This window comes from Ambystoma mexicanum, chromosome 4q (genome assembly GCF_040938575.1).
Source record: "Ambystoma mexicanum isolate Mex_15411 chromosome 4q, UKY_AmexF1_1, whole genome shotgun sequence".
In the NCBI taxonomy this organism is placed as follows: Eukaryota; Metazoa; Chordata; class Amphibia; order Caudata; family Ambystomatidae; genus Ambystoma; species Ambystoma mexicanum.
This window is the reverse complement of record NC_090928.1, coordinates 1,287,331,493-1,287,359,352: the sequence shown is the minus strand read 5'-3', so window position 1 is coordinate 1,287,359,352 and position 27,860 is coordinate 1,287,331,493. Positions and strand designations below refer to the sequence as shown.

Here is a 27,860-nt window from a genome sequence, read left to right as displayed (position 1 = left end):
GGACAAGGATGGTCGCTCTAGGCATGCCCGTTCCAGGTCCCGGTGCTCGACGCCCTCGAGACCGCAAGAACCTGTGAGGTCTTCGCCGAGGTCGTCGACGGGCTCTCTAGGCTCTGCCACCGAGGAAGTCGTCAATGCCCTCAGCGCCTAAACTGTTGAGAGAAACGCGTGGGGCTCTGCACTCGAGGCCTGTGTCGAAGCCGTTGATGCTGTCGATGCCGACTCCGTCGATGCCTTTCGAGGCGGGGTTGTCGGGGGTACCCCGTGGCACGGTGGAACCCCCCAGAAAGGCTCTGGCCAAGTCTAAACATGTCTTTGTTTCTTTTTGTGTACCCTCCTTCCAGCCTCTGGATTATATTTCTGATGTGGATGAGGGGTCTGAGGAAGGTAGGGTTCCTGCAGAGGTTCCAGATGACATTGTTTCTGGTCATAGTCAACTTGAGGACCTGTCAGACGTTGCACGACGCCAGTGGTCTAGACACCTCTCCGGAGGTGGAGTTTGGTAGGCCGGAGACTGGCACTCATGCCGACTCCTCATACCGGCGCCTCATGTCGAGGGTCACGGATTATCTGGGTTGTTTCGGCCCCCGCGAAGCAGGCGTCGTACCCTACCATCCCTCCTGATAGGGACGACAAAAGTTTTGACGTTTGGGCGAAGGTGTTTTCTTCTGGGGGCATGGCGCTTCAGGCTGCCAACTCCTTTTGTGCCTTGTCTCGTTTCACGCACACTCTGTGGAACTGTATTTCCTTATCGGCTGATCATATTCCCAAAGGGGAGGAACGGGATGGTTTCCTTGCTATCGTGCAGGATGGCAAGGATGCCGTGTGTGAATCAGTTCGGGTCTGGACATGGTTGATTGCGTAAGCCGGTCCATGGCGGAGAGCACCCTAATATGCAGGTTTGCCTGATTGCGGAAGTCTGGGTTTGCTCCGGATGTGCAAGCTTGGCTCCTCAACATGCCCTTTGATGGTGAACATCTTTTTGGCAGCAGGGCTGACGAGAGTCTTCAGAGGTTGCAGACCTCCAAAGCTGCAGCAAAGTCGTTGGGCGCTGCAGTTCGCCAACCTCCGCCTTTTCGTCCTAGGGGACAGCAATGGAGGGAAGGTTCCATTTGATGTTACTCGCCCTTTAGTAAATCGGGAGGAGCTGCAAGTCAAAGGGGCAACCGTAGGAGTGCCACAGGTGGAAAACAAGGTACTCGAGGTGCCAAGGCCGCTCGAGCAGTTGCTTCTTTGCCCTCAGGCACTGCCACAGCTGCTTCAGCTCAGTCATGAGGCCCATGCTTCTCCGGTTGGGGGAAGGCTGGCGCAGCATCTTATAGAATAGCGTGCCATTACTTCAGATGGGTGGGTTCTGGAGATCATAGCCCACAGCTACTGTCTTCCTTTCCGGCAGAGGCCTCACGACAATTCACCAGGGAATCTCTCTTTGAAGAGCCCGGATCCACTCCTTGCGCAGGAAATGCAATCCCTGCTGGAGAAAGGCGCCATAGAATTGGTGCCTGTAGCGGAGAGGAACAAGAGATGGTATTCCCCTTATTTTTTTATTTCGAAGAAAGACGGGGGATTGAGACCCATCATGGACTTGCGCGGTTTGAACAAGTTCCTCAGGAAGGACAAGTTCAAGTCCTCCAGGCCCTTCAACTTCAGGACTGGTTGGTGCCTCTTGACCTCAAGGACGCTTATTTTCATGTGCCAATCCATCCCAAGCACAAGAAGTACCTGAGGGTCGCGGTTGGCGACTCGCACTTTCAGTTTCGGGTCCTACCGTTCGGATTGACCTCCGCCCGAGGGTCTTTACCAAGCTCATGATGGTGGTAGCAGCGTATCTCAGGAAAGGGGGGATTCACGTCTACCCCTACCTTGGACGATTGGTTGATCAGGGTGCGCTCTCCCGAGCAAGTCCTGGATCATCTGTCTGTCACCTGCCACTCCCTTCACAAGCTGGGCTTCTCCCTCAACTTAAAGAAGCCCCACTTGACGCCAACTCAGCAGCTCCAGTACTTCGGAGCAGTGCTCGACACGTCCCTGGGGCAGTGTTTTCCTTCCCAGGTGAGGGCTCACAACATTCAGCAGATTCTGTACAAGTTTCAACATGCCCAGAGACTCCCAGCGTCTGAGTTCTTGAGACTGCTCGGCCTCGTGGCATCCTGCATTCTTCTGGTGCCAGAGGCCAGGTTGCGGATGAGATCTCTGCAATGGGCTCTCAAGCTCCAGTGGTCTTAGTCCTCCGGCAGGATGTCGGGCCCCATTCAGGTGCCGCCCTCGGTCGCCCAGGACCTTCTGTGGTGGGCCGTGGAAGGCAATCAGATGGGGGGGCTCAATTTTGGCTTCCGGAGGTGACGATCGTGACGGACGCATCCCTCACGGGATGGGGAGGTCATGCCAACGAGCTGACAGTCAGCGGTCGTTGGTCTCCGTCGGAGTCCAGACTCAATATCAATCTGTTGGAGCTGAGGGCCGTCAGCCTTGCCCTGAAGGCTTTTCTGATGACTGTGTGAGGAAAGAATGTCCTGATTCTGACGGACAACACAGTGGCCATGCACTACCTCAACAAAAGGGGGGGGGCAGGGTCACTTCCTCTGTGCAGGGAGGCGATGCAGCTCTGGTTCCTGGCCATCTGGCATGAAATTTCGATCTCGGCAGTTCATCTGGCCGGAGACGAAAGTGGATCTCTTCGCCTCCAGTGTCAACCGCAAGTGCGAAAGGTTCTGCTTACGGGAATTTCCGCCAAGAGGAGCCTTACTAGACGCGTTCGTGGTGGAGTGGTCCTTCCCACTGATGTACGCGTTTCCTCCAGTCCCCGCCATCCCGCAACTGCTGCAGATGTTACAGAGGTTCGGTTCTCGGGTGATCCTCATTGCTCCGGCATGGGCCCGGAGGCCGTGGTACCCGGACCTAATCGCCTTGTCCATCTTCCCTCCACGTCGTCTTCCCTACCGAGACAATCTGCTCTCACGGGAGGGGGGTCAGGTTCTTCATCCAGAGGTCAGATCCTTCAACCTAAACACTTGGCTTCTGAAAGGTTGAGGTATAAGGATTGGGACCTCCCTAAAGACGTGATGGAGGTGTTGCTTTCAGCCAGACGGCCGGCAACATAGTCCCTGTACCGTTGCCGTTGCGACTGGTGCAGGGTTCAGAATGTGGATCCTTTTTCATGTGACCTTCTTGTGATTCTGTCTTTTTTGCTTTCTTTAGCCCACAGGGGCTTGCAAATGGGTACCATTAAAGGTTACCTGGCGGCGCTGTCTATATTTACGCTCTCGTCTGAGGAGTATTCTTAATTTAAAATTCCTTTAAATTCTCAGTTTTTGAAAGGGTTCACTAATGTGTTCCCTCCGTCACCCTTCCAGGTGCCCGGTTGGGATTTGAACCTTGTTCTCAGGTTTCTAATGGGTGCTCCATTTCAGCCTTTACAGTCTTGTCCTTTAAGACTGTTAACCCTTAAAACTGTATTTTTAGTTGCGGTCACTTCCGCTCGCAGAGTGAGTGAGTTACAGGCACTTTCAGTTAAGCCACCCTTCACTGTGTTTCATATGGACAGGGTTGTCCTTAGAGTTCGTCCTTCCTTTCTTCCGAAGGTGGTGTCGGAATTTCATTTAAGCCAGAAGGTTAATCTTCCGGCATTTTATCCCCCTCCACATCCTGTTAAGGAAGAGGAGAGGCTCCATAGGCTGGATCCTAGGAGAGCTTTAAGCTTCTACATTTCACGCATGTCCCGGGTCAGAGTGGACGATCAGCTCTTTATTGGTTACGCTGGAAGGCGTTTGGGACAGGCTGTTACTAAGCAGACTTTGTCTCGATGGATTATCTTGGCAATTTCTGAATGTTACCGCTTGGCGGGCAAGGAGCCTCCGGTAGGCTTACAGGCCCATTCTACTAGGGGTATGGCTGCCTTTACTGCCCTGCAGAGGGGTCTTCCTATTCATAACATCTGTGATGCAGCCACCTGGGCTTCGGTCCATACTTTTGTACGTCACTACTCCCTAGATTCTATCCGGGGGCAAGATCTGGCCTTTGGCAAGGCGGTCCTTTACTCTGCACTTTGATTGGGCATTCTAAATTTGTATATTCTAAATTCTTTTCCCACCTCCTTACGTTGGTACTGCTTTGGGAGTCTGTCATAGATCTGGAATACGTCGGAGGACCCAATCCCCTCGAAGAACAAGTTACTCTCTTACCTGGTAACGTTCTTTCAATGGGATGGTCCGACGACGTATTGAATATCGCTCCCTCCCTGCCTACCCCGCTACATAATTTCTTATGCGTTTGCAGCTTACGTTTCCGCAAGGCTTTCTGTGGTCATACTGGCAGTAGATTGGTGCCACGCGTTCTGAGGAAAAAATTACAACTGAGGCTACGGGCGTCATGCGTCCTACTTATAACAGCCGGTGATGTCGGCTCGACGGAGGCCTTAGAGGACAGCGTATCGACGTCCTCGACGCAGACGCCAATAGATTTTCCGAAACAGCACAGCTGTGGTGATTACTGTCATAGATATGGAATACGTCGTCGGACCATCCCATCGAAAGAATGTTACCAGGTAAGAGAGTAACTTGTTCTTTGCTGACAGGCACCCACAAAGATACTCAGAGTTGTCATTCCAAATGGTGAAGACTGCCATCAGACTTCCAAATCTGCTCTGGTGTTTGTGTTTGGTGGTTTTTAGTACCTGGCTGATTGGCTGGCCACCAAAATGTCTATGTGCTGCCTGGTGCATGATTGGCGGGCTTGCTTCGGCAAGCCCCTAAGTTAATGGGCCTCATTATGATATGATATGGCATTTGTAACGCGCCTATACACAAGTATTTCAAGGTGCGACGAGGCAGGGGGGGGAGAAGTGGAGACAGACAACGATCCTACTAGGCCAGGTGTCATTCAGATCGTGCAAGTGCAAAGGGTAGAGGAGAAGGGAAAAGTGCAAGGGGGAAAGGGAGAGGGGAAAGTGCAGTACAGGGTTATTAACATACAGCATACAGGATAAATAACAAGGGCCAGCTGGTGGCAAGTGCGAAGTAAGTGCAGACAAGTGCTGGGAAGGGGGGCTGTAGGGATACAGACACAGTCCCGTAGTGCAGGGGTTGCCAGGGAGGCAGTGCAGGGGAGAGTGGCTGGGCCAAGGACCGAGAACGGTGAGTTGCCCAGTTGCAGATTCAATGCAGTTTAAGTAGTATTAGCAGGGGAGAAGGGGAGAGAAAGCGGAGGCAAAGAGGAAGGTTTTGAGGTGCTTCTGGAACTGGAGATGGTTCTCCTCAAGTTTCAGGGAGGCAGGAAGGCTGTTCCAGAGGGAGGACCCTGCAGCGGAGAGAGATCTGCCCCCAACTCGTTGTTTGGAGAAGCAGCTGACCCTGAGGGAGTTGGAGGCGGATGAGCAAAGAGCTCGAGAAGGAAGATATTTAGGAAGAGAGAGTTGAAGGTATTTTGCCCAAGGCCCCAGACGGCCTTGTGGACAATGCAAAGGGTTTTGAACTTGATCCTCGCAGTCACTGGGAGCCAGTGCAGCGATTTCAGTCCTGGAGAGATATGGTCCCTGTGCTTGAAGCCAAGGACAAGTCTCGCAGTCCTGTTCTGGATGAGTTGCAAAGGGCGGCGAGTAGAGGAGGGCAGATTTAGATAGAGGCTGTTACAGTAGTCCAGCTTCGAGAGAACCAGGGCTCTAGAGACAGTGAGCTTCTGGGGGAAGGAGAGGAAAGGAAGGATACCTCTGAGGAGGTGTAGCTGGTAGTGTGACTTCTTAGAGACGTCGGATATGTGAGGAGAGAAGGAGAGTGTGGATTCGAAGATGACCCCAAGGTTTTTAGCCTTGCAGGAAGAGGGCCCAGAGAGGCCGGCCAGAGAGCTGCAGGGAAGGAGGGAATGGGTGTGCCGATGAGTAGAATCTCAGTCTTACTGGCCTTAAGGCAGAGGTCGTTGGCAGCACACCATTCCTGGATAGCAGACCGACAGTCAGAGATGAGGGAAGGAGAGGAGGAAGCCGAGGGTAGCCTGAAAATGAGCTGGGTATCATCCACATAGCACTGAAAGTTGGGGCAGAGAGCGGCGATGCGGTGGGCGAGAAGGGCCAGATACTGGTTGAACAGCCAGGGAGAGAGTTTGGATCCCTGGGGGACACCACAGGTAGAGGAAAAGATGTCAGAGAGGAAAGACCCCAGTTGGACCTGGGAGAGTCGATTGGAGAGGAAAGAGGTCAGCCACGCCAGAGCCTGACCAGTGATACCCAGGTTATAACGGAGACGGTTGAGCAGGATGGTATGGTTGACAGTATAAAAGGCAGAAGAGAGATCAACCAAAATGAGAACACATGGAATGTTAGTCAAGGTTCGAGAGCAGGTCCTCACGGATGTTCAGGAGAGCAGTTTACGGGCGATAGTTAGCTGGGCAGGAAGGGTCGGAAGAGGGTTTCTTAAGAAGGGGGTGCACAAGGGAGTGCTTGAGAGGGGATGGGAAGACTCCAGAGGCGAAGGAGTGATTGCAGAAGTCAGCAAGGGCAGGAGCCAAGGAGTCGATGTGGTCCTTGATAGTCTTGAAGGAACAGGGGTGGACCTGTTTTGACGAGACTTTCATAGATCGGACTTGTCTTGAAACCTCGTCAGCAGAAAAAAGGGGAAAGGCAGAGAAGGAGAGAGCAGGGGTGGCTGCAGAAGGGCCAGAGGAAGGGCAGAGAATAGAGGGGGGGAGGTGATAGGAGGAGAGTGAGGACAGGATGTCCTGAGTTTTTGAAATGAAGAGAGAGGCCAGTGCTGTTCAGAAGGCCTGGGAGGGGACAGGAGAGGTAGAGACTGCTGCAGGGTTGGCCAGCTCCTTGCAGATTTTAAAGAGTTCAGCCAAGTTGTTAGATGCCGCAGAGATGCGGGCTTGGATAAGGGCTCTCTTCTTGGTGAGAACGGAGAGACGGTATTGCTTTTGGAGCAGGCGACAGGCCAGTTTGTCAGAGGATGAACATGAAGCACGCCATTTCCTCTCTGTCACTCTGCACTTGCGTTTGAGGGTGACGAGATCCGAGTCATACCAGGAGTTACATTTGGCTTTGGGCTTCAGGCGGATTCTCATGACCGGGGCAAGGATATCAAGAGTATCAGATATAGCAGAGTGGAGAGTGGAGAGGGCTGCGTCAGGGTGGGAGTCAGCCGAAGGAGGAGGAGGGGGCGAGAAGGTGGCAGCGAAAGCCTCAACTGACACGCGCTTCATGGGTCAGATGACCGAGAAGGAAGGTGGCAGTGATGGGGGTGGCTTTGCCTGTGGGGTAGGGAGGGTGAGGTGGGAGGAGAGGAGAAAGTGATCACTCCAGGAGAGAGGAGTGGAGAGAGGGAAAGAGAGGGGAAGGTCAGAGGAGATCAGGGCATCAAGAGTGTGCCCTGCAGAATGAGTCGGCCCAGATGGGAGAATAGATAGTGAGAGCGAGTCGCAGAGGGCGCGAAAGAGTCCAGAGGGGGGACAGGAGGCACCCAGGTGGATGTTGAAGTCTCCAAAAAAGAGGAGTTGAGTGGTTGAGGACAGGAGTGAGGAGGAGAGGTCCGCCCACTCGGAGAGGAAGGAGGAAATTTGACCAGGTGGCCGATAGATAGTAGCCACGGTAAGGGAATGGCTAGGAGAGAGAGAGAGAGAGTCGGCAGACAAGACATTCGAAAGAGGAGTAGGTCTGCGTGGGAGTAACAGTAGCAGGAATCCACTCGGGGAAGATGAGGGCCACACCCCCAGGCCCCCAGCACGGTTGGGCCTAGGCACGGAGAGGATCTTGCAACCGTCAGGTAGTAGTGTGTCAAAGCTGGTGACAGAGCTGGCCGTGAACCATTTCTCAGTGAGACCGAGTACGTCAAGGTCCAGTTCCTCAAGAAGGCGGCAGATATCAGAGGAGTGTTTGACGGCAGAGTGAGAGTTAAGAGTGGCAATGTGGAGAAGGTTGCCATCTTTGAAGGACTTCCGGGGAGGGGTACAGATCAGAGGTACGCCCTGCGGAGGTGAAGAACGAGCACGAGAGGGGGTGGGAAGGGAGGGTAGAGGCAAGGTAGTCGAGGATACAGGAGGGGGCACAGCAGTAGAGGAAAGGAAGTTGATGAGGCGTGGGAAGCGTCTATCGAAGAGGTGAAGGTTGGCCTGAGGGCCTTGGACCAAGACGGTCCCAATAGCGTAGACATTAATGATGGCCATAGAGGAGTGGAAGGAGGCCAAGAGGACATCCCAACGGGTGCAACCATTAATGGGAGAAGAGGAGAAAGGAGAGAGCACAGAGACCATATGAAGGGTCCATAGTTCAGGTGAAGGCACGAAAAAGAGGATGTCAGTGAGAGTTTCCTTGGAGGGGGAACTAGTGTAGGTGTCAGCGATAGGGAGCCCTGGGTTGGAGACCTGGATGTCCTTTTCAAACTTTTTCCTACCAGATTTGGTGAGGAGAGCAGGATAGTCAATGGAGAAGCAGTTAGAAAAGATCAGTGAGATAGAGAGCACCATGGAATAGGAGGGAGTGGGGGGGGAAGACAGGACAAGTGCAAGCGGACAGGAAGAGAGAAGCAGCCCTAGTTTACCACAAAAATCAGAACACAGTGAACACAGTAATGCATATCAGGTACGCAGTGGAGAGGCCACCTAAGTTTGAAAATCCTGCGGGGGGAGAAAAACCTTAGTTTACCACAAAATCAGAACACAGTAATGGGTCCGTCTGTAACCCTGCCAATGCTACCAGCGGCTTACCGCCAGACCCGTAGTAATTTACCAGCGCCTGACTTCCTGGTGCCACCGGGCTATTAAGTCTGGCAGCCCAGCAAGTCAGGCGCCGGTACGTTTGTTAATTCCCATAATGGTTTGTTAATCACCATTCCCCTAAAGCCCTATGGGACTCTATGGGAGTGGGGACACAGGAGCACCGGCTCGGTTAGCAGCGATGCTGGTGCTCCCGTGACAAGTCTGCCTACTGGGGCAGGGTCAGACCTGTCAAGTCCAGCGGCTCCGGCAGGCAAACTTGTAGCTTGCCGGTCTGGAACCAAGGTTGCCGGTGAGCTTACCGGGGTTTATAGTGATTCCATCCGAAAGAAAGCAACGACAAACCAAAGCATCTAATAAAAAGCATCGAATGCCAAAGCTTCTTTCCATCTAAACCAGTCCATTGAAAAAATAAATGGACTGGTTTCAATGGAAGTGTACTTTTACATGTAAAAGAGAGCATTTCAATGCTTTTTTTGTAACTTTAAAACGTTACATTGTTGGGTGTCCTGACCCACGTTTGAGCTATCATGCTGCAACATTTGGTGCTGTGGGCTTAGAAAATCCAAAATGGCCAAAAAGCCCACAAGTGCGCCAGAATCCAGGAGAACCACGCAGTTTGTGCGCACACCAAAATGGTTACCTCACTTGCCACCCACCAGTGTAAAGAAAGATCTTTGTTAACAAAATCCACTGTTATTGATGTCAAAAAGTTGCTGAAATCGTGGCTCACCGGACCACTTTAAAGATTCAATCCTTTGGGGGGTTCCACATAGCCATTTTACTGTAAGGAGCCCCATCAAAACAATGTTAAGCAAGGATTTACTACCATGTAAGAACCATTCCAGTTTGGAATGCATTAATCCAAGAAAAATCCCAAAAATGGTTGCATTACCAGTACTCACCACTATCAGAAAGCCGGCGTTTTAAAACAACACCAGACATTTGTGTAAAACTGAATAAATGAACCCAAAGCAGGCCAAAGAAAGACTTACTAAGAGGTGGATACAATGTAAAGTTATATTCTGAAGTGACTTGAAGGTTTATAACAAGACTGGCTGAGCTCTGCAGGTCTGCAGCGGCTTAAACTGAAACTGGATTTAAAATTACCAAAAATCGAAATGTGTAAATAAACTGAGGGACAGACTTGTGACTGCCACATAGTTTGTCACTGTTAAAATGTCATAGTTTTGAACTTAGAATCAGCATTCTAGCTGCATATGTAAAAATTGTCTTGACTTAAACTGGGGAACAAAAAGTGACATTTTATCTGAAACCTGGCTTAATGAAACTGAATTCTGCCCACCAGCTACCCCCGACAGGAGTTGAGACTTGTACAACAGCTGTGTTCCCAGGCCAAACACCAAAAGGGATATGACACTTCTCTGATTGAATTACCTGGGCTCTGCAGGAAATTGAACAAAGCCCTGTCCTGACTCAGGCAAATGTTTAATTATGGGGGTCGTAAAAGTGGCTTCCTCCTGGAAGGAAAGGGGAGGAGCACTGCCTGTGAGAGCAAGCTGGCTTGCAGAACTGGAAAAACTAGAAATTCAACCTTGTGCTGGGGGAAACCACACCCCTTTGGGGCCAGAACATAAATCTAAAAAGATGGATCATTCATAGAGCGGACTTGTGAAAATTTTATAAGTGATATCATTATTCTTGTGATTTTTCTGTGCACATTTGAAGACGTGGTAGGACCCGGTGGTATGTTCAGGGGGGTTTTAGCGGAAAAGAGGATATTACTCTAAATGTATGTATGTTAAAAATCTGACACTCCACCACCTAATGCCCACACACCATGATTTACATCTGTGTAAATGCGGGGAAAAATCCAATATTGGTAACCCGACTAAAAAGTGAAATATGTTGCCATTTTTGAACCCAAGCTCCTAGGAAGAGCAGATTTGGGACAGAGACTACCTCATGTGATAGGTAATATGTACATGCAATGACAAACCACTATGTATTTGAGAAATGTGCATTTTGAATCAAATATAGATTTGTGGGCAAACTGACCAGGGGAGGATCCTCTGACCCATAAAACCTACAGCATCACTCTGACTCACAGTTCCTTCCCCAATCATGGGAGAGGGGAGAATTGGGCCAATGACAAGTTGAAAGAGGGGCTGGCTAGTGATGCTGCACACACACCCACTTTCAAAACACATAAAAGCAGACAGTCAGGACAGATAGAGACATTCAATTCCATTTGCTGCGGAGCATGCTGATCGACGACTTCACATCCAGAGATCCAGACTTCAAATCCATCAATCTCCAGAACCTGTAGCAGTACCTAGAAAGCAGAGCAGTATCCATAATCCAGAGAGGCTAGAATAGCAGAGCAGAGCTGACCCAGACCGCTGTTAGCAGAACCAGAGAGCTGACCCAGATCACTGTGAAGAGACCCAGACCAGACCGGAGTCCAGTCCAAAACCTGACCAGATCCGTGGCGAGGCCTAATTCAAAAATATATTGTGAGTACCTAGCAGAACTGTGCAGAACCAATCTCTTAGTTAAAATAATATTCAATCTATTTTAATCTAACCAGAACTGCCTCCTAACTGTCACCTGTCATTTGCAAAGCTGTCACCTGTCATTTTCTATCTGCAAGCTGTAACCTGTCGCTTTGAACTTTTAAAATTTAAAATCCAAAACACTACCTTTATTTAATCGTTCGTATCTCTGGAACCGTTTGGGCTAGGAACTTGGTTTAACTTTCCTCTGGAAGCTTAGAATCTCAACCTTTCAACAAGCCTAGAACCGACTTACTCCTCATACTTTTGCCGTAATCACGATTCTCGCACTCGCAAATTTTACCGCGATTTGGTTAAAAATCCAGCCACGTGTGAAAACAGCAGCTTCCTTGCTTTCCTTGCCTCTTAAGAACCATCCCTGAATGATTGCTAGAGTGAGCCTGGACTAATATTAACTAGATACCACTCACCCTGAACCTCTAGAGGGAATTAAAAGCATTTTAGCATATTTTTCACTTCATTGCCAGCACATATAAAAGCATTTTAGCATATTTTTCACTTCATTGCCAGCACATATAAAAGCATTTTGGGCCTGTGTTTCAAACTTCTGTAGTCTAAGCTTGCTGGGGTGAACTGAATTACATTTGATTGCATTTCTGAGAACTGTGTGCTTTCCTTCCATTTCCTTGCATTGCATAAAGGGGGGAGTGGATTGCCAGAGAAAAGTGATTACGTTGTTTTGTTGAAATAATATTGAGTATTTCTGTACTGCAATTTCATTCCACCTTGCATCCATTTGAAACCATAAAAGTATTGTTGCTATCTTATCCATCCTATAACCACTCATCATTTATTATAAAGAAGTGTGCTAGTGCCGGACTATCCATTATTGATTACTGCTCAGATTAAGTGTGATATTCAATTATTAATTTATTATAAAGTGTGATATATATATCTATTGTTTAAATTATCAAATAAACCTTTTAATCTTGCAAAACAGAACTGCTTCTTGGCTCAGTGGGGTCAGGGGGATTCCAAGAGAGGGGTGTTATATAGGGGTAGTCATCCAGAACGCATGAACTGGACGTAAAGATATATCAATAAGGGTTTCCATTCAGTATCCCAGACTAGGCATTGACTTAGCTGTAGTGTTGAATTGAATCCTCTTACAACATCGAGCTGTCCAGTGCTGAAATGTCAAAACTGGCCAGCTCTTTTTTAACGTTAAATGTTTGAAAAATATTTTGGGGGGGGGTACGCCCCCCTCACCTCCCCAACCCCCACACCCACCAACCGTAACCCTAATGTAACCCTTAATCTAACCCTAGCCCTAACCCTAACGTAACCCTTAATCTAGCCCTAGCCCCAACCCTAACCCTAATGTAACCCTTGATCCCTAACCGTAGCCCTAACCCTAATCTAACCCTAGCCCCAACCCTAACCCCACTAATTTCGATGGATCCATCGAATTATTTACAACAAAATGGCTATTCGATGGGATGGAATTTCGTTGCATATAATTCGATGGTTTTCGTGTTAGATGCTTTGGTGTCCGATGGATTGACCAGATACCCTTACCGGCACCCTTGTTTCCGGACCCCTAAAATTATAATGAGGCCCAATTGGAGACCCTGTGCAGTCCTCGGGTCAGTTCCTGTCCTGAAGACTTCTGGGAAGATGGCCAGCTGTTTTGGTCCTCTGTTTGGCCATACTGACTGGACCCTGGCTCCTTTGTCCTTTGCATCTGGCCCCACCTGGCTGGTTAGGGGGAAGGATCTTTCTGTTTGCAGTTATCGACAATAACTTGAGCTCTGTACAGATGTTTGGTTGTAAGTAAGGTCTTTTTGCTTTAATTCCCGAGCTTAACCAGTCTATTTTAGGGCGACTGGTCAGCCCTTATGGTTCCCAGTTTAGGGGGACTTTGCTCTGTGTGCAAGATAGCCTTAAAATGAAGTGCTGCAGGAGTACTATGTATTCCATATTGTTTTTCTGTTGTAACATTTTTGTCACCTTTTTGGTGGCAGTGGAATAAGTCTTACCTTTTTTTCATCCTACTCTGGTGCCCGTGTATTTTTTTACCACATAATGGTGCTTTAGTGCTTTTTGTACGTCTTGTTCATTAACCTTCTTTCTGGCTTCTCAAGTTGAAAATTGCCATGTACGGCATTCACTTTGGCAGAATCCAACTTGGATTCCCAGCTAAAATGAAAGTATGTATTGACTGGCCGGACATGGGGGACGGGACTGTATTGTCTTAATCCACATTCTGTTCACGGATGTCTTGCTGTGAAAATGTGAGACCGCGGGCGGTCCATAATTTGACAACCCTGCTGTCACAGATGACCTCAAGAAAACAAGAACTGTCGAAGACAGTTCACAGATTTGTATTTGATTTGTAGTCTGTGGTCTCTCTAAGGGCCGCCTCACTATATCTAAACTAGGGATGGGCGGTCCCTCCCTAAAACAGGCATCAGTCAATCCCATCAGGCAATGGTTAAACACATTGTGTGAAGAAAAGAAGAATATCGCTTTAAGAATGAGTTCTTATGAAAATGGAACGAGAAAGCAAGAACAGGGGAGAGAGAACGGCCGACAGGGAAGCCCCCTGACGTCTATGCAGTATGGAGAAGCGGAGCAAAGTGTGGCCTCGGCATCCACGGTCCGCTGAGAAGCAGACAACACATCATAGACGCAGGAGGCATGGCACAGCAGATAACGGAGAAGCCTTTGTCAGGACGGGGAACAAAGAACCGTCCAACGTGGTGGTGTGACCGCAGGGTTGCCTTGGTTGGCCTGGCTCCCGCAGAACGTTGAAACCTCGAAGACTGGGAGAGTGGATAGCTCCCATCTGCGGCTGTTTACAGTACAGTACAGGGCAAACTGCAGAGATCAGAATGAGCGAGAAACTCGGAAGGAAGACGCGAGAGACCAGAGCAGATTACCCGAGCGTGTGCCGAGCCATCCCCCAGACAAATACAGGTACTGGGATTGACTGGACTAGGCTGCCGGGCAAACATGGGATAGCGAGTAGAGAATATGTGTACCACAAGGGTGATAGCGAGACAGAGAACACTTATAAGGAAATTCTTAATGACCTGTTGAAGAATCAGAAGGATGAGAAAAATTGTGACTCCTTAAAGAAGTGGAGTCAAGAGCACTGGGAAAGAGAGGGGGAATCCCAGGAGATAATTGGGAGCAAGACAATTACTGAAGAGTGAGGAAACTACTTATTGGGAAGTTGTTGAATGTGCTTTGAGTTGAAAATAAAAATTGAAATCTACAAGGAGAAAAGGAGTCTCACGGATTGCCCAGGGTTGGGGAAGTCTCACAGCTGATAAACCCAGCGAAACTTGTAAAGTGAAAGGAATATGTTTGAAAGACTCTCGGGGAGAGTGATGATAAGGCTCATATGGTCTGGAAGAGAAGACCCATGAACAGTTGTAAATAGTTAGAAGAACTCTTAAATCCTAAAAGTCTCATCGGAGGAGATCACCATACAGAAAGTATTTTGTCAAACAGACATTTGTACGTTGAAGGACTGCCTTGAATCGGAGATCGCTGAACGGCTGCTTCACGAGGAAAAGGCAAACAAGAGGCCAGGAGAAGAGTACTTCTTTCATTTATTTTATTTATTGGGCATTTGTATGGCACCTACACACAAGTGTTCCAGCTCAAGTTTAGTTATGGTTTATTAGTGTTAGGGTGAGGTAGGTTTAGGGTTTGGACTGAGACATTCTTTTGGTTCTGACTATAGACGAGCCCCCTTGGTTTGTTAGTTCGGGACTTTCCCTAAAGCAATAGGGCAAGAGGCCTTTTCATTATTTTAATCAAAGAAACCTAAAATGCCCATTGTGTCCGCTCCTTCTACCGACCCGCCACATCTCACACACCTTCTTTCCCAGTCACCCTCCTTTTACTTTTCCACTCACCTTACCATGCACTCACTTCTCTATCAGTCTGTCTTAACACCCTTCATGCACGCTCAGCAATTCCTCTCACCAACCAATATCTCACTTTGCACACGCCTTCAGCATTTCTTTTCAATGCTATTCTCCGTTGTCCTTCCTCCGCCTGGTCACTTTGTCTGCCTTCAGCGTCAACCGTACCTGGTCCGCCATTTCAGTAAAAGCAGTCCTCTATAACATCAGTCTGTGCCTCATTTCATGTGAGGGCCTCCTGGCATATCCAGGATGCCGGATTGACAATTGCAGCACTCTGCAGCCCAGTAACGGGTAACAGTAATAGTCCTTGTGGGTGTCCACATTGCACTGCAATACGGAGTGCTCCACAGTCTGTGCTTGGGTGTAGCTTCTGTTGCTGCTCTGCTCACATAGGCTGCTGAGATTGGTGGTTTGGGTGATAGGTTTTTCACCCCTGGCATCTCTTGCTCTTTCTCTCCTGGTTGTGCCGATTGCTTGTTGTTTTCCTGCTGGGTCTTCTGGAAATTGTATTTTCCTAGGAGAACATCTTGCTATCTAGATATTGAGCCTGATAAGGTGCTACTTGTATCATGCATGCCAGCACCAAAAGAAGGGACCAGTGCTGGGACCCTCCTAGCTCTGACAACCCCGCCTCTTGGGCACGACTGGCTTTGGGAATTGTAAGGGTGCAGAAGTAGGAGATGACACACGGGTGGCCTGTTGCTGGTTATAGACTTTTATTTAAAACCAAAAGGAAAGGAAAACCCGAACGGTCCCTATTTCTATGAGGGGTTTCCCCACCTCAGATACACTATGGATTCCGTCAGAGATCTTGTCAAAAGTAAATGTTCCACAGTCGTGTCGGAAACCGATTTCCTTCCCTTACATTCTAAGCCATTTAAAGAAAGGATGATTTTCTTGATTCAGAAGAATGTCTCTCTGGATGATTTTCCCCCACCTTCATTTATAGGGAAAATTTAAATGTTCTTTGTCAAGGGCAAGGCATCAAAACAAAGTCTCAAACGACTCCTAGGACTGACTCTCCTCCAAGCGGGAAAGAAAATCGTCTCAAATCTTAGAATCTTCACAACTCCTGCAGGAATGTTTTCCTTCTCCAGGTCTTTCTCAGGTTTCTTAGGATGCCAAGAAAATGACTTCCTTCACTTGGCTGTCGCAGAATGTTCACAAAGAACACCAGGGAGTATGACTCACTTCCCCTGGTTTTACTCTTGTCTGTCAACCTAACTCGCTTTGCTGTCAGGCACTGTGACTATTAAGATTGATGAGGATACTTCAATGGATGCATGCACAATCCACCTGGTACACTCTCCTGCCAGGAACTATAATGATCTACAAAGATGCTTTTTATGGTTGCGGGTCCCAGATTCGCTGATACAGACCTACTGGTATACTCCCCTGCCAGGTATGTGACTATAATGATTAACTTGGATGCTTTAAGAACTTATATTCTCAGGGTTATGGGCCCCGGGCCTGTGACTCTTGTTTCCCTCCAGGTTTCCAGCTTCTACGCCACTGCCTTGCGCCCCTTTCACCTCCCATCACCCTTGCATACTTGTCTCTATGGTCCCCAGTGCTCTCGGGGCTTCTGTGAAGATTCTGGCTCGCTTCAGTGTTTCTTTGCCAGTCAGCAGTCCACAGTGCCCTGTTTCTTGCAGTGGCTCTGTGAGGAAAATTCCCTTCCACCGATCGTGCTTCCTGCTCTGCACGTTCGCCATCCCAACGGGGCACCAGGAGCTGCTTCTTCCTCCTTCGTGAGCGGTCCTTCCACACTGGACGCTCCTTGTGGTGGCATGCTCCCTTCGTGGCATCCCGATCTGCCTTCTCTCCAACGCGTTCTTCTCTGGACTCCTGATTCCTCCAGGGAGGGCTCAATATTAGTCTAGAGTCCTTCCTTAGTGTTTATGCATACATAAAGTCCATATTGACTAGACTATTCACTTTGGTTCCTCTGGGTACTCCTTTCTTCTTCGTCTAGGTACTAAATAAATCAGTCTCCCAAGAACTAAGCACCCTCGCCTTGGTATTAGGAAGGGGAACTCTGTTTGGGTAGTCGCTACTCCTCCTCATCCCAGTACTGCATGGGTCAATCGCCCATGGTTTGATAGTCCTTCTTTATCTTGGTATTGTGAGGGGGAACTCTATTCGGATAGTCCTTGCTCTTCCTCTTCCCAGTACTTCCTATACTGAAGTATAAGAGACACGCACTGGAACCGTGGGAATGGTACTGGTATGGGTTGGTGAGTAAGGTGGGCTAGGGTAAGGTGGGTTGTGGGGATACTATGTTCTCCCCCGGTCGTCACTAATCCCATAGGGGGATGCCGCCGCTGAGCACGACTCCCAAGGGGATTATCTTATAGCAACCTCACCTCCCTGGCCTCATGGGAAGGGGCCCCCTCTGGGGGAGAAGTGATGAAATCCTGGGATTTGTCACAGAATCCATGGTGTAGACCTCCCACTCCAGGCTCAGAAGTGCCCCTAATCCCTCTTGATAGGGTCAGGTAGCTGACTGTCACACAGGTCTGTTTGAATGGTGCAGATCCAGGCAGAATTTGGAATAATGGATGGGGGTCCTGCAGCTGTTCATCAGATCACTGACTGCAGCCAAGACCCGATGAAGTGCAATAATGTGCTGAAGACCCCAAAGACTACAGCTGAGGAGAAACTGCATTGTCAAAGCCAGAACCCAGTTAAGCCCTGTGGCAGACGTGCCCCAGCAGTTCTGAATACACGAGGGATTATAACTGTGCAAATAGAACTTTACAGATAGGACTTCGGGGTGCAAGCATGGACACTGTTTTTCTCAATCCATCCCGCAAATGGGATTGTATCAGTGTAAAGCAGAGTCCCTAACTTTTACTTTCCTGGTAGTGATCAGTGGATTTCTCACCAGGTTTCTTCCCTGTGCCCCTTGCTTTCGTCCCCCCAGGCGACCTTCTATAGTGTGGTGGGACTGGGAAAGTTACCCTTAAGAACTTGTTACTACTCTTTTTAAACTCAAACAGTACTTTATTCTGGAACTGTGCCCACCTTGTTGGCTTTGCAAAACCTTTTGTAAGGACACCTTCAAGATTTCCTGCTCTCTACACAAATATTTACTTGGAACTTTGAGTTAGTAAGCCTATTTACCTGGTAGGCAAAGACTACTTAAGCTAGGTGCGTTATAATTATAAGTCAAGGTATATGATTATTGTTTTAGTGCACAATTTAATTTCCTCACTTTACTGATTACTGTGCATAATGCTTATTTATTTGAATTGCGTTTACCTTGTTTCATTGTAAAGTGTCGATGGTCTCCATTAGGGTAGTTTTCCTAAAGCCTACCAGCAGGTTAGAGACTATAAAACTATCCCTTGGTATACAGGCCCTAACTCTTAGTATAAGGCTGTAGTACCCAAGGGTTTGATAGAATGGCAGAGCAGCCAGGCTTGGCTTATGAAGAGGATGTGAGCTGTAGGTAAGTACAATGAACCCAGTAATTACATTAGCCCAAAGAAACTCACACACTTGTAGTTACAGTAAAATTTACATTTATTTTATATACACAAGGCAAAGTTTTACTCAGGTAAGTACATGATATTTAGACTAAAACACCAATAGAATATTTCAGCAATACCTTTTCAGGTGAGGGCTTCAGTAGTAGTGGCTTGCAGCAGTCATGAACACAGTTCAGTGATGGATCAATTCACTTCATAAAATCTCTGACAATGTTCTGTTGTAAGGAGAAAGGGTTTTCTGATGCTTTTGGATCTACTTAGAATAACTTGCTGTGCATATAGTCTGACATCTAGTGGAAATCGCGGAGTATTGTATCTTTCTTTTGAAGATCGAAAGGGTACGTCGACATGGCTGTGGCTGTAACACTATCCCTAACGTGATGTGTAGTGTACCCAAAATCCCTCAAGGGGCGAGGTCCCTCAGATAGTTTTTTTTCCGCCAACATAGTTGGTCGCTTATGCGGAGAGCTCGTAAAAGTTTTCTATTGCTAAATTCGTTTCCACGGTTTACGGTCGCCTAGTCAACTACGACAACCTTCTTGACTGCTTTGTGGGTTCCCTGCCGCTGACAACCTCTGCAACTCCTTTGTGACCTGCTCGACGACTGTCGACCGCGTGGCCTCGCCCCTCTGGCCTGGCCCTTCAAGTAGGGAGAGTGGGGCCCTGACTTTTTATTCTTCTCTGAGAATTTATTCCCTTCACCCCTCTTTCTCTTCTTGGTCTGGCTGCCACTAACCTCTGCTGTGTAGAGGAGTCCTTTCAAATTCTGCCCGTCGTGTAAGGGCACATTTCCCTGGAAGGACACCCATCGCAGATGCAATCTGGGTCTTCCTTGACCAAGACGAGTGCTCGTGCAAGGCCTGTAAACACTTTAGACCGAAGACATTGAAAGACAGGCGGACTAAACGGTGGGCGGCCTACGCTATGCAGGTGGAAAACATGCCCCCCATCGGCACCCTTGCTTCGAACGACAGGAATCTGTCTGCAGCCATGGCTGCTAATTGGAAGTCATCGACCTCTCAGCGGAGCCTGTGTGCTCCCAGATTCCTGTCTCCGGTCCCGACAGACAGGCCACTGGCACGGTTATGGGGGGATCACACCCCAGCGACAAGGGCACACATGCACCACGTGTGCTCAAGCACACAACTCCTAAGGCCTCTTCAGCGTCATCGAAGAAGCGCTTGATGCCCATAGGACCGCTGGAAACATCGGCGCCTTCCCAACTTCGCGGTTCGCCCTCCTCGCAACCACAATCGCGGCATGCGACTGTGCATCCACCTGGAACGGTCGTTCCCCCTAAAAAACACACTGTTGCCAACACGCCATCCAGGGATGCACAAGAGCCTAAGGACCCGCTGGAGTCACCAACCATGACTGCGCCTTCAGACGCGGCAAGACCTTCTATACAGCCACCGAAGCTACGCGTGAGCCTTTCGGAAATCATTTTGGCGGAGTACAAAGGCACCCCCTCTCGCAGAGGACTATTCTGAGGCCCCCCAGCCTCTCTCTAAGGCCTTGTTGGGAAAATCTCCCCCTTCTGGGCAGCCCTTCCCTCCTCCTGACCATTCACCTTCCTCTCTGTAGACTAGGGAAAGGTGTGAGCAACATATGGACAAAATGTCCCAGTTCATTGACTTTTCTGACCGATATATTATACCATAGGGACCTAGGGAAGTGGACTCCTGCCCCATTCCCTCCAAATTGTAGACTCCCCACCTCTGCACACGGACACCAAGAAGACATCTTGAATGTCCCAGATGACCCAACCCAGGAGGTTTCTTATCAAGAGCTTAACCCCTTTGATCAAGACCCAGCTGATCAGGACCCAGACTAGGATCAGGCGGAGGACACAGGGCCCTTGGTTTAAACGTTGCATACTGCTGACCCGGACGTCATCGGTCTAGATTCCCATTCTACTCTTCCACCAAGAGATTAGTCACCTGTTGACGACCAGATGCTGTTCAGCACCATTTAAAAAAAGAGCAGCGGACCATTTTCAAATTGCAACGCACAAAGCCGCTCCAGACTCGGACTTCGTTGAGGATATCCTAAAGGAAAAGGCTCCAACTAGCCAAGCCATTCCTTTGCCAAATTCTGTAAAGAGGCGCTTGGCCCCTTCTTTGCTGTCCCCGTCTCTCACACGGGCAGTTAACCCCCGGGTTGAGAAATGATTTCGCCCATCACCATCCAACTACCCTCTACATCAGGGGTCATGCCACTTCAGACTCCTTGGTCGTTACAACCACTTGAAAGGGGGCAGGGTTACCACTGTCCTCAGCAGAGTCCCCTCCGGACAAAGACTGCAAGAAGCTTTGCGCCCTGGGTAAGCGGGTCACCGCCTCTGTGCCCTACTCCACAAGGATCGCAAATAACACCACGCTGCTCGTGAGTTCCAGTGATGTCCAGTGAGGCCTAGTACAGGATGCTCTTCAGGATGTTCCAGAGCCCATCTGATCACGCCTGCTGGTGGTCGTGGCTGAAGGCAGAACTGAAAAACACATTGGACTCGGCTGAAACTGCTGGACGCACCCTCACCCAGGGTGCCCTACTTAAAAGGCAGGCCTGGTTTAAAAATCTGGGTTCAAACCCGAAATTTAGGCCTCTCTAACATACCAGTGGAGGATTCCAACCTTTTTGGGAAGGCGGTTGATGACGCCCTAGAGACGGCAAAGAAAGAACGCGTCACTTAGCCAGATTACAGCTAAACACTTTCACCAGCGTGGAGGCTCTAACGCATGCCGGTCCTTTCGTGGCCAATCCCTCTCGCCCCAGTGGCAATAAGGCTCAGGGAATACCCCCTAACCCTCCATCCAAGGCTCCTCTGGTAACTTCCAATACCAGCATAGAGGCTTTTGTAGGGCAAGGGAAGAGGCAGAAACTCTAATCCTAGAGGCTCCCTGGCCTCCACCTCAAAGTGACTCACCGGTTCAGGTACCCTCCCACGCTTCCCCGTCGGGGTCGCCTGTCTTCATTCATCCACACCTGGGAGGGGATCACTTCAGATCAGTGGGTACTAAAGACCATTGCCCATGTGTGCTGTATCGAGTTTCTCCTGCCACCTCGCTACCACCCACTGAAAAGCAGCCACCTGTTGCCAGAACAGCTGCGCATCCTTTTGCAGGGAGTTAGGCCTGTAGCGTGCTTAGCAAGTATTGGAAAAGCCAACATGTAGAGAACAGGTTCCACTGATGAAGAAAGGGAAGTCCCAGAGATTAGGGGTCCTCTCCCAATCCCATCACTGTAGCTGAAGCCCAGAGAAGGACGTGGAGGGGGGCGAAGTTCTTGGCCAGATCTCCACCCATAGCAACCAGGCAAGGGAGAGATATGGTGAGGACCTTAAGCCCATAAATCCCTATTCCTAGAGGAATCTGACATATTCACTATTTAGAGCCCAAAATGAAATGAATGTAGGAATCCCATGAGCTGCAGCAAGTGAAAAGATGGCTAGATTACCTTTGGGCTTCATGAAAACCCACACTGTGTGATTTTAGAGGGGAAGCCCAGTGTACAATTCTTGTTAAATGCTTTTGTGATCAATTCATTTGATAATACATTTTATTTTGTTCTGCCTTTAATTAAAAAAGAATGAACAATGTTCCAATTTATTGTTATTCCATTTTGTACTCCCAGATAAGATAAGCACACACCTCTTTCATTATAAGTACACCCCCCCACTCCTTTCCCTGCTTTTACTTCCTCTGTGGATTTATTTGTAATTCTTATTAATACCTTCCCACTCATAAAACAATCTTGTTTCTTCTAGTATAATCAATGGTTTTGCGTTGCCTCTGAAAGAAGAGCACAAGATGTTCCTAATACGGGTTTTGTTGCCACTGCACAAGGTGAAATCCCTGAGTGTGTACCACCCACAGGTAAGAGCTTTTCTGATTGCAGCCTGTATTTAGGGTAAGATTTAAACAAGTGATGTGTAATGTGTGGTCTGATAGCTGGCGGGGCATTCAAGGGCCATGTGCTTTAGAGCAGTAGATGGCAGGCGGCTTAGCTATGTTTGGAGAACTCTAGTTAAGATGGATTTCCAATACCAGCGCTCATGGAGGGTTCTGAGAGGGCAACCTAGCTGGTGAAGATGGTTATTGGCACCTCCTCAAGCTAAACTCTATATTGGTACTGTATGCAGTGTGGTTAGTTAACCATAATGGAAACAGTCAAATAACATTCTACATAAGAATAGAGAAATATTCTAATTTAGTAGGTTGTAAAACTCAAGAAAAGCATACATCACACTGATCTACACATGTGCGCACAGTAGGCAAGTTCAGGGAACTAAAGCAAAGACATTTTAGGAAGTGAAAATAACAATGCAATAAAACATAAACCATATATCCTGCCTTCTAACTATGACACAAGTCATTCTCTATCGGCTGCATAGACCTAGTGCCCCAAGACTCAGCATCCAAGATAAGTACCTGAGAGGGGGCACAAAGTCTCAAATGTTCCCCTGACAATGCTCTGGCAAAGCCAAGAGGTTGGTAAAAGAATGTATTTTAATATAGCACATTTGTATTTAGAAGAAATCTTTAGGGGTACAATCTGAAACCAAGCACACTAGGGCTTACCTCTGGAGGGGGCAATCCTTGGCTATCCCCTCCACTGATCACAGCCAGACAAGAGTGTGTTAGAGAGTGGACTTTGGTCCATATAATCCCTATGGTGTGTGCAGCATGAAAACGGACAAGTACATGTTATGTTACTTGGCATTTATATAGCCTTATACATCATTGGTTTGATCTGAAAGCGCTGGTAGGTTGAACGCCCTCGGGAACCGTAGTTCAAGTCAGGACCCATATATATATATATATATATATATATATATATATCTATATATATATATCCGTATAGCTGTGTTCTAGTTGAATGATGGTGTATAGTAGAGAGTAAGCGTAGTGGTGTGATATGGTGGTTTTCCCATTCTCTAACTGGTCCGGTGTGGCGGGAGTAAGTTCATTCCTCAGGACATCATTAAGTACAAATGCGTCTCCAACCCAACCCGCCTCCCTTTTTTTTTCCCCAACGAACCCAGTGTCGTACAGTTTGTGATGTTATGTTCTGATTTCACCAAGAACATAATCAGTGGACTGTGGAGAAACCTTCTTAGTAGTGCATTCCAGGCCAATTTGTCTGAAAAAACCCACTACCGCGATTGTTCATTGGGTCTTTTCACTGCTGATTAATCGGGTCCACCATTCTTGCTCGCAAATGGTTTGGAGGTCCTTAAAGAGGGTGCTTAGCCAGGTCTTCCTCACTTCAGTAACTCCCAAGCAGCGAAGGAGGAGGTGTTTTATTGTCTCCACCTGGTTTGGGCTCTTACAAAAGCGACAGATATGGTGGTTATCAGTAAAAGCGCCTGAGACCAGGCACGTGAGCAGGACGGTGGGGACGTACATAGCGACGTACAGATATATAGCGACAGGGTGGATACAGGTATATATGGGGATACAGGTAGATAGCATATATAGGGGGTACAGATACATGGCAACAACATGGTGAACAGGTGTTGCCAACATCCACACCGTCTGTGGCATCCGTTCCATCCACTCTATCCGTTCCACTCCATTTACTCCTTTAATTTTCTCTACTCCATCAACTCTGACATTCTGTTTACTGTGTCCACCCACTCCGTTCACTCCATCGATCAACTCGATTCACTCCGATCATTCCCTCTAATCCATCCATTCTATTCTATCATGTGGGTTAGCACCAGGTAGGACAGCTTCATAGTGTGTTTCGTTGTTGGGTTGCTAGGGGGTTTGGACAATCTTTGGGTGGTCATCAGTGTTATGGTAAGAGCCACGTTTTTAGATGTTTGCAGAATGACAATTAGTCTTCGGTATGTTGGATGTGGGGTGGAAGTGAGTTCCATAGACTGGGGGCAAAGGCTGAGAATGAGGATCCTCCTATCCTGACAGTTGGTGATTGGTATCACTAAAAGGAGGGGGAGGCTGGATTTTACAGTGCGCAGTGGGTGGTAGGGTTTTAGCTTGTCTTGCAGGTATAGAGGGCCGGTCTTGTGCACTGCTCGGTGGGTGATGCAAAGGGTCTTGAAAGTGGCCCTTCATCCAACTACGAGCCAGTGGAGTGTTCTGAGAGCTTGAGAGGTGTGGTCTCTTGGGCCCAGTGCTAGTAGCATTTTGGCGGCAGCATTTTGTGATCTTTGTAATTTAATGAGGTGTTATGTCCGGACACCGAGATAAAGGGATTTAGCATAGTCCAGTCTCGACCTTACGATAGACTTATTAGTGGCAAGTCTGTTATGAAAGGAGAGGTAGGGAAAAATGCGTCTAAGAATTTTGAGGTGGTAATGACAAGACTTGGATATGTTGTTGATTTGGCGAGAGGGTTAGGTCAGAGTCCAGCTTGCATCCAAGGTTTTTTACTGTGGCAGAGGTGGTAGGTAGTTGGCTCATGGATGTGAGCCAACGTAAAGGGTGGGGGAGAAGCTTGGTGTTGCCGCACACCATGATTTCGGTTTTAGTGGGGTTTAGCAGGAGGTGGTTTGTAGTCATCCAACGATCAATGTCAAGGAGGCAGGCTGCGAGGTTGGGCTGAGAGCTGGAGTCTGAGTTGAGGAGTTTTAGGATTATTTGAGTATCATCAGCGTAGTTGTAGCACAGGATATTGTGTGGGCGGATTATTCCAGGGAGGGTGGACATACAGAGGTTGAAAAGGAGGGCTGATAGGCATGCACCTTGTGGTACTCAGTATTGACTGGTCGAGTGGCCGAGGCAAAGGTGGAGAGAAGGGTTAATTGTTTCCTGTTGTTGAGGATGGAGGCTATCCATTTGAGAGCGTTTCCACGGATTCCTAGGGAGTGGAGACGGTCAAGTAGGATTGAGTGGTTAATTGTGTCGAAGGCGGCAGAGAGGTCTAGGAGGATTAGTGCAGCATATTCTGCAGAGTCTGCAGTGATCTTAAGATCGTCCTAGATTGAGGCCACAGTGGTTTCGGTTCCGTGTCGTGGTCTGAAGCCTGATTGTGCGGGGTGAAGGAGGTTGTTGGATTCGACAAAGGCGTTTAGTTGGGAGTATGCAGTTCGATCGATGAGTTTTGCAAGGAACCTGGTGTTTGAGATGGATCCTTATCCAACCTAGAGTGGCCACCCTGTGGACCCAAACTTTGCCATTGCCCCGGTTGATGGAGGTGCAGTGGCTGAATATGGTGTTTTGGATTGGGCAAAGCTATGAATTGGTTGCAATTGCCGGGTTCAGGGATAACTGTGACAGACTTGTAGCTGGACAGGTCAGGCACCACAAGACAGCAGCCACAGCAGATCTCACTGCATGAAAAGTCCTCCAGGACAAAGCAGAACCAAGATAACGGTGAAGAAACCCTGCTGGGTTACTATTCAAGACTCTATGTACCATCTACAAAGCAGTCATGAGTATCACACCAGCATAGTTGGCAGCATACGCTACTTGCACAGAAAATCAACCAGCCTGCTCGATTCACAACTCGTCTGCGGGATTAATAATGTTTCCATATGTCGTCTCATGAATCACTGAGTTAATTGGCTTGTGGCCTAATCAAAGTAGACCAATGTCAACCTTATTGTCTTGTTCCACACTGTAATCCTATTATCTGCATGTTTCAAGAAACATTAAAATGAACATGTTGTGATTCTCTAATTATATAACGCATTTCCAAGAAATGTTTCCTTTGTAAGAGAGCATACTAGACCGAAGAGATTTCCATGTATAGAATACACGGAGGGATCCTGCAATGACTGTGAAATCACCCATCCTTAGACAATTCTCCTTACTGTGATCTTAGCGGGAGCAAGTGGTATATAACTTACACTGCTCAGGCCTGGTGCATATTTCCGAGGGGCTGCCATCGTGGGGTAAACTCTGTGCACTCGGTAGGATGCTCTGACCACATACCATGTACTAGTGAATGTAACCCACGATTTAGAGATAATGCTGTATTGTATTTTGTATTGTGCCTCCCATGCTCGTTCAATAAAACTTGTTGGGGGGGCGGGGGGGAGAGAGCATACTAACCTCAAATACAGAAAAACCTTTAATTCACGAACAAGCCATGCATATCCTCATCCCGTGTGTCTCTCTAGCAAAACCAGCTCCATGTTGCTCTGGGACAGATAGAAACTGAGAGGTCAGAACCTCGGTTTTACTACTAGCATCCCTGCAGACACTGTAACAATGGAACACTTTGTCCAGAGGCCACAAAGGCACCTTAAATTGTGATTTAAAATTGGCGTAGACTTGTCTATGTACATTTGGGGAGTGCCTGTGTAGAAGGCAGTTTTTAGGGCCAACCTGAGGAGCTGTCCACCAAGTCCTGTGCTACCTGGAATGTGGTGGTTGGGATGACTTTGTCTAGCCCCAGTGGGAGACCCTGTGCATTCCTCAAAGCCTTACTTGAGGATTGCGGTAATGAAGGACTGCTGCTGAGGGTCATGGTTAGGCCATACTGGCTTCAATGTCCTCTGCAACCGGCTCCTTTTTTGCGGGCGCTATCCTGCCCAGGACTCTTTTGCTTTTCCCTTTGCTCCTAGATGTTTGCACTGTCTTCCCTTGCTTCCTAGCTGGACTCTTCCTCCCCTGCAGTTGCTGGACATCCTTCTGGCCCAATTGTCTGAATTAGGCATTCTTTCTGGCTTGCAAATCTTAATGGCTTGCTGCTGCTACGCCTCCACTCTGTCGTGGAACATCTTGGGTTTTCTTTTGTGGGCCTGTTTCCCTGCTGGCTGTAACCTCCTGCTCCTATGAGTTTTACCTGTGACAATTGCTGAGTACTGGAAGGCCCCTTCCAAGTTTTTTGGTGCATGGGTCCAGTTGCCAGGTGTCGTCTTTGAGGCATGCAGTTCAGGTCCTTGTTTGGTTGTGGGATCGAGTGACACCTACCCAGTGCCCCCAGTCACCTCTAGCCTGGCCTAAACCCTACACCAACATTCACCACTGCACTCCACATTCCCCGGCTCAAATTGGAGCATCCAGTTTTCTTGCATACCTGTCCTGTGGTCCTGGAGAGCTGGGGTTTTGAAGCTCTCCTTTTACAAGTAACCTTCGGTGTCTGGAGTAGGCTTTGTGCTCATTCTGCAACAAGCATTTCCTGGCCTGCTTGTACTCGAACCCTGGGCTGGAACTCTTCTTTGGGGGGTGGGTCCCTTGGGTTTCCCTTCTGGGTGGTTGCCTCTCCACCTGCACTAGTTGGTTGAAAGCAGAGCTTAGTAACTTTTCCAAATAACTATAACAGGCACGTGGGATTTGTCT

The 27,860-nt window shown here is 48.4% G+C and overlaps 1 protein-coding gene across 4 annotated transcripts in view; it reads left to right on the top strand.

Annotated features, from left to right (window-relative positions):
* PPP2R5D (protein phosphatase 2 regulatory subunit B'delta) overlaps positions 1 to 27,860 on the top strand; it is a 741,061-nt gene that overhangs the window by 441,658 nt on the left and 271,543 nt on the right. For all 4 annotated transcript variants that reach the window (XM_069608914.1, XM_069608915.1, XM_069608913.1 and 1 more), the window contains exon 9: positions 22,373 to 22,481. In XM_069608914.1, the coding sequence (XP_069465015.1) occupies positions 22,373 to 22,481 (109 nt within the window). The remainder of the gene's footprint in view (positions 1 to 22,372; positions 22,482 to 27,860) is intronic.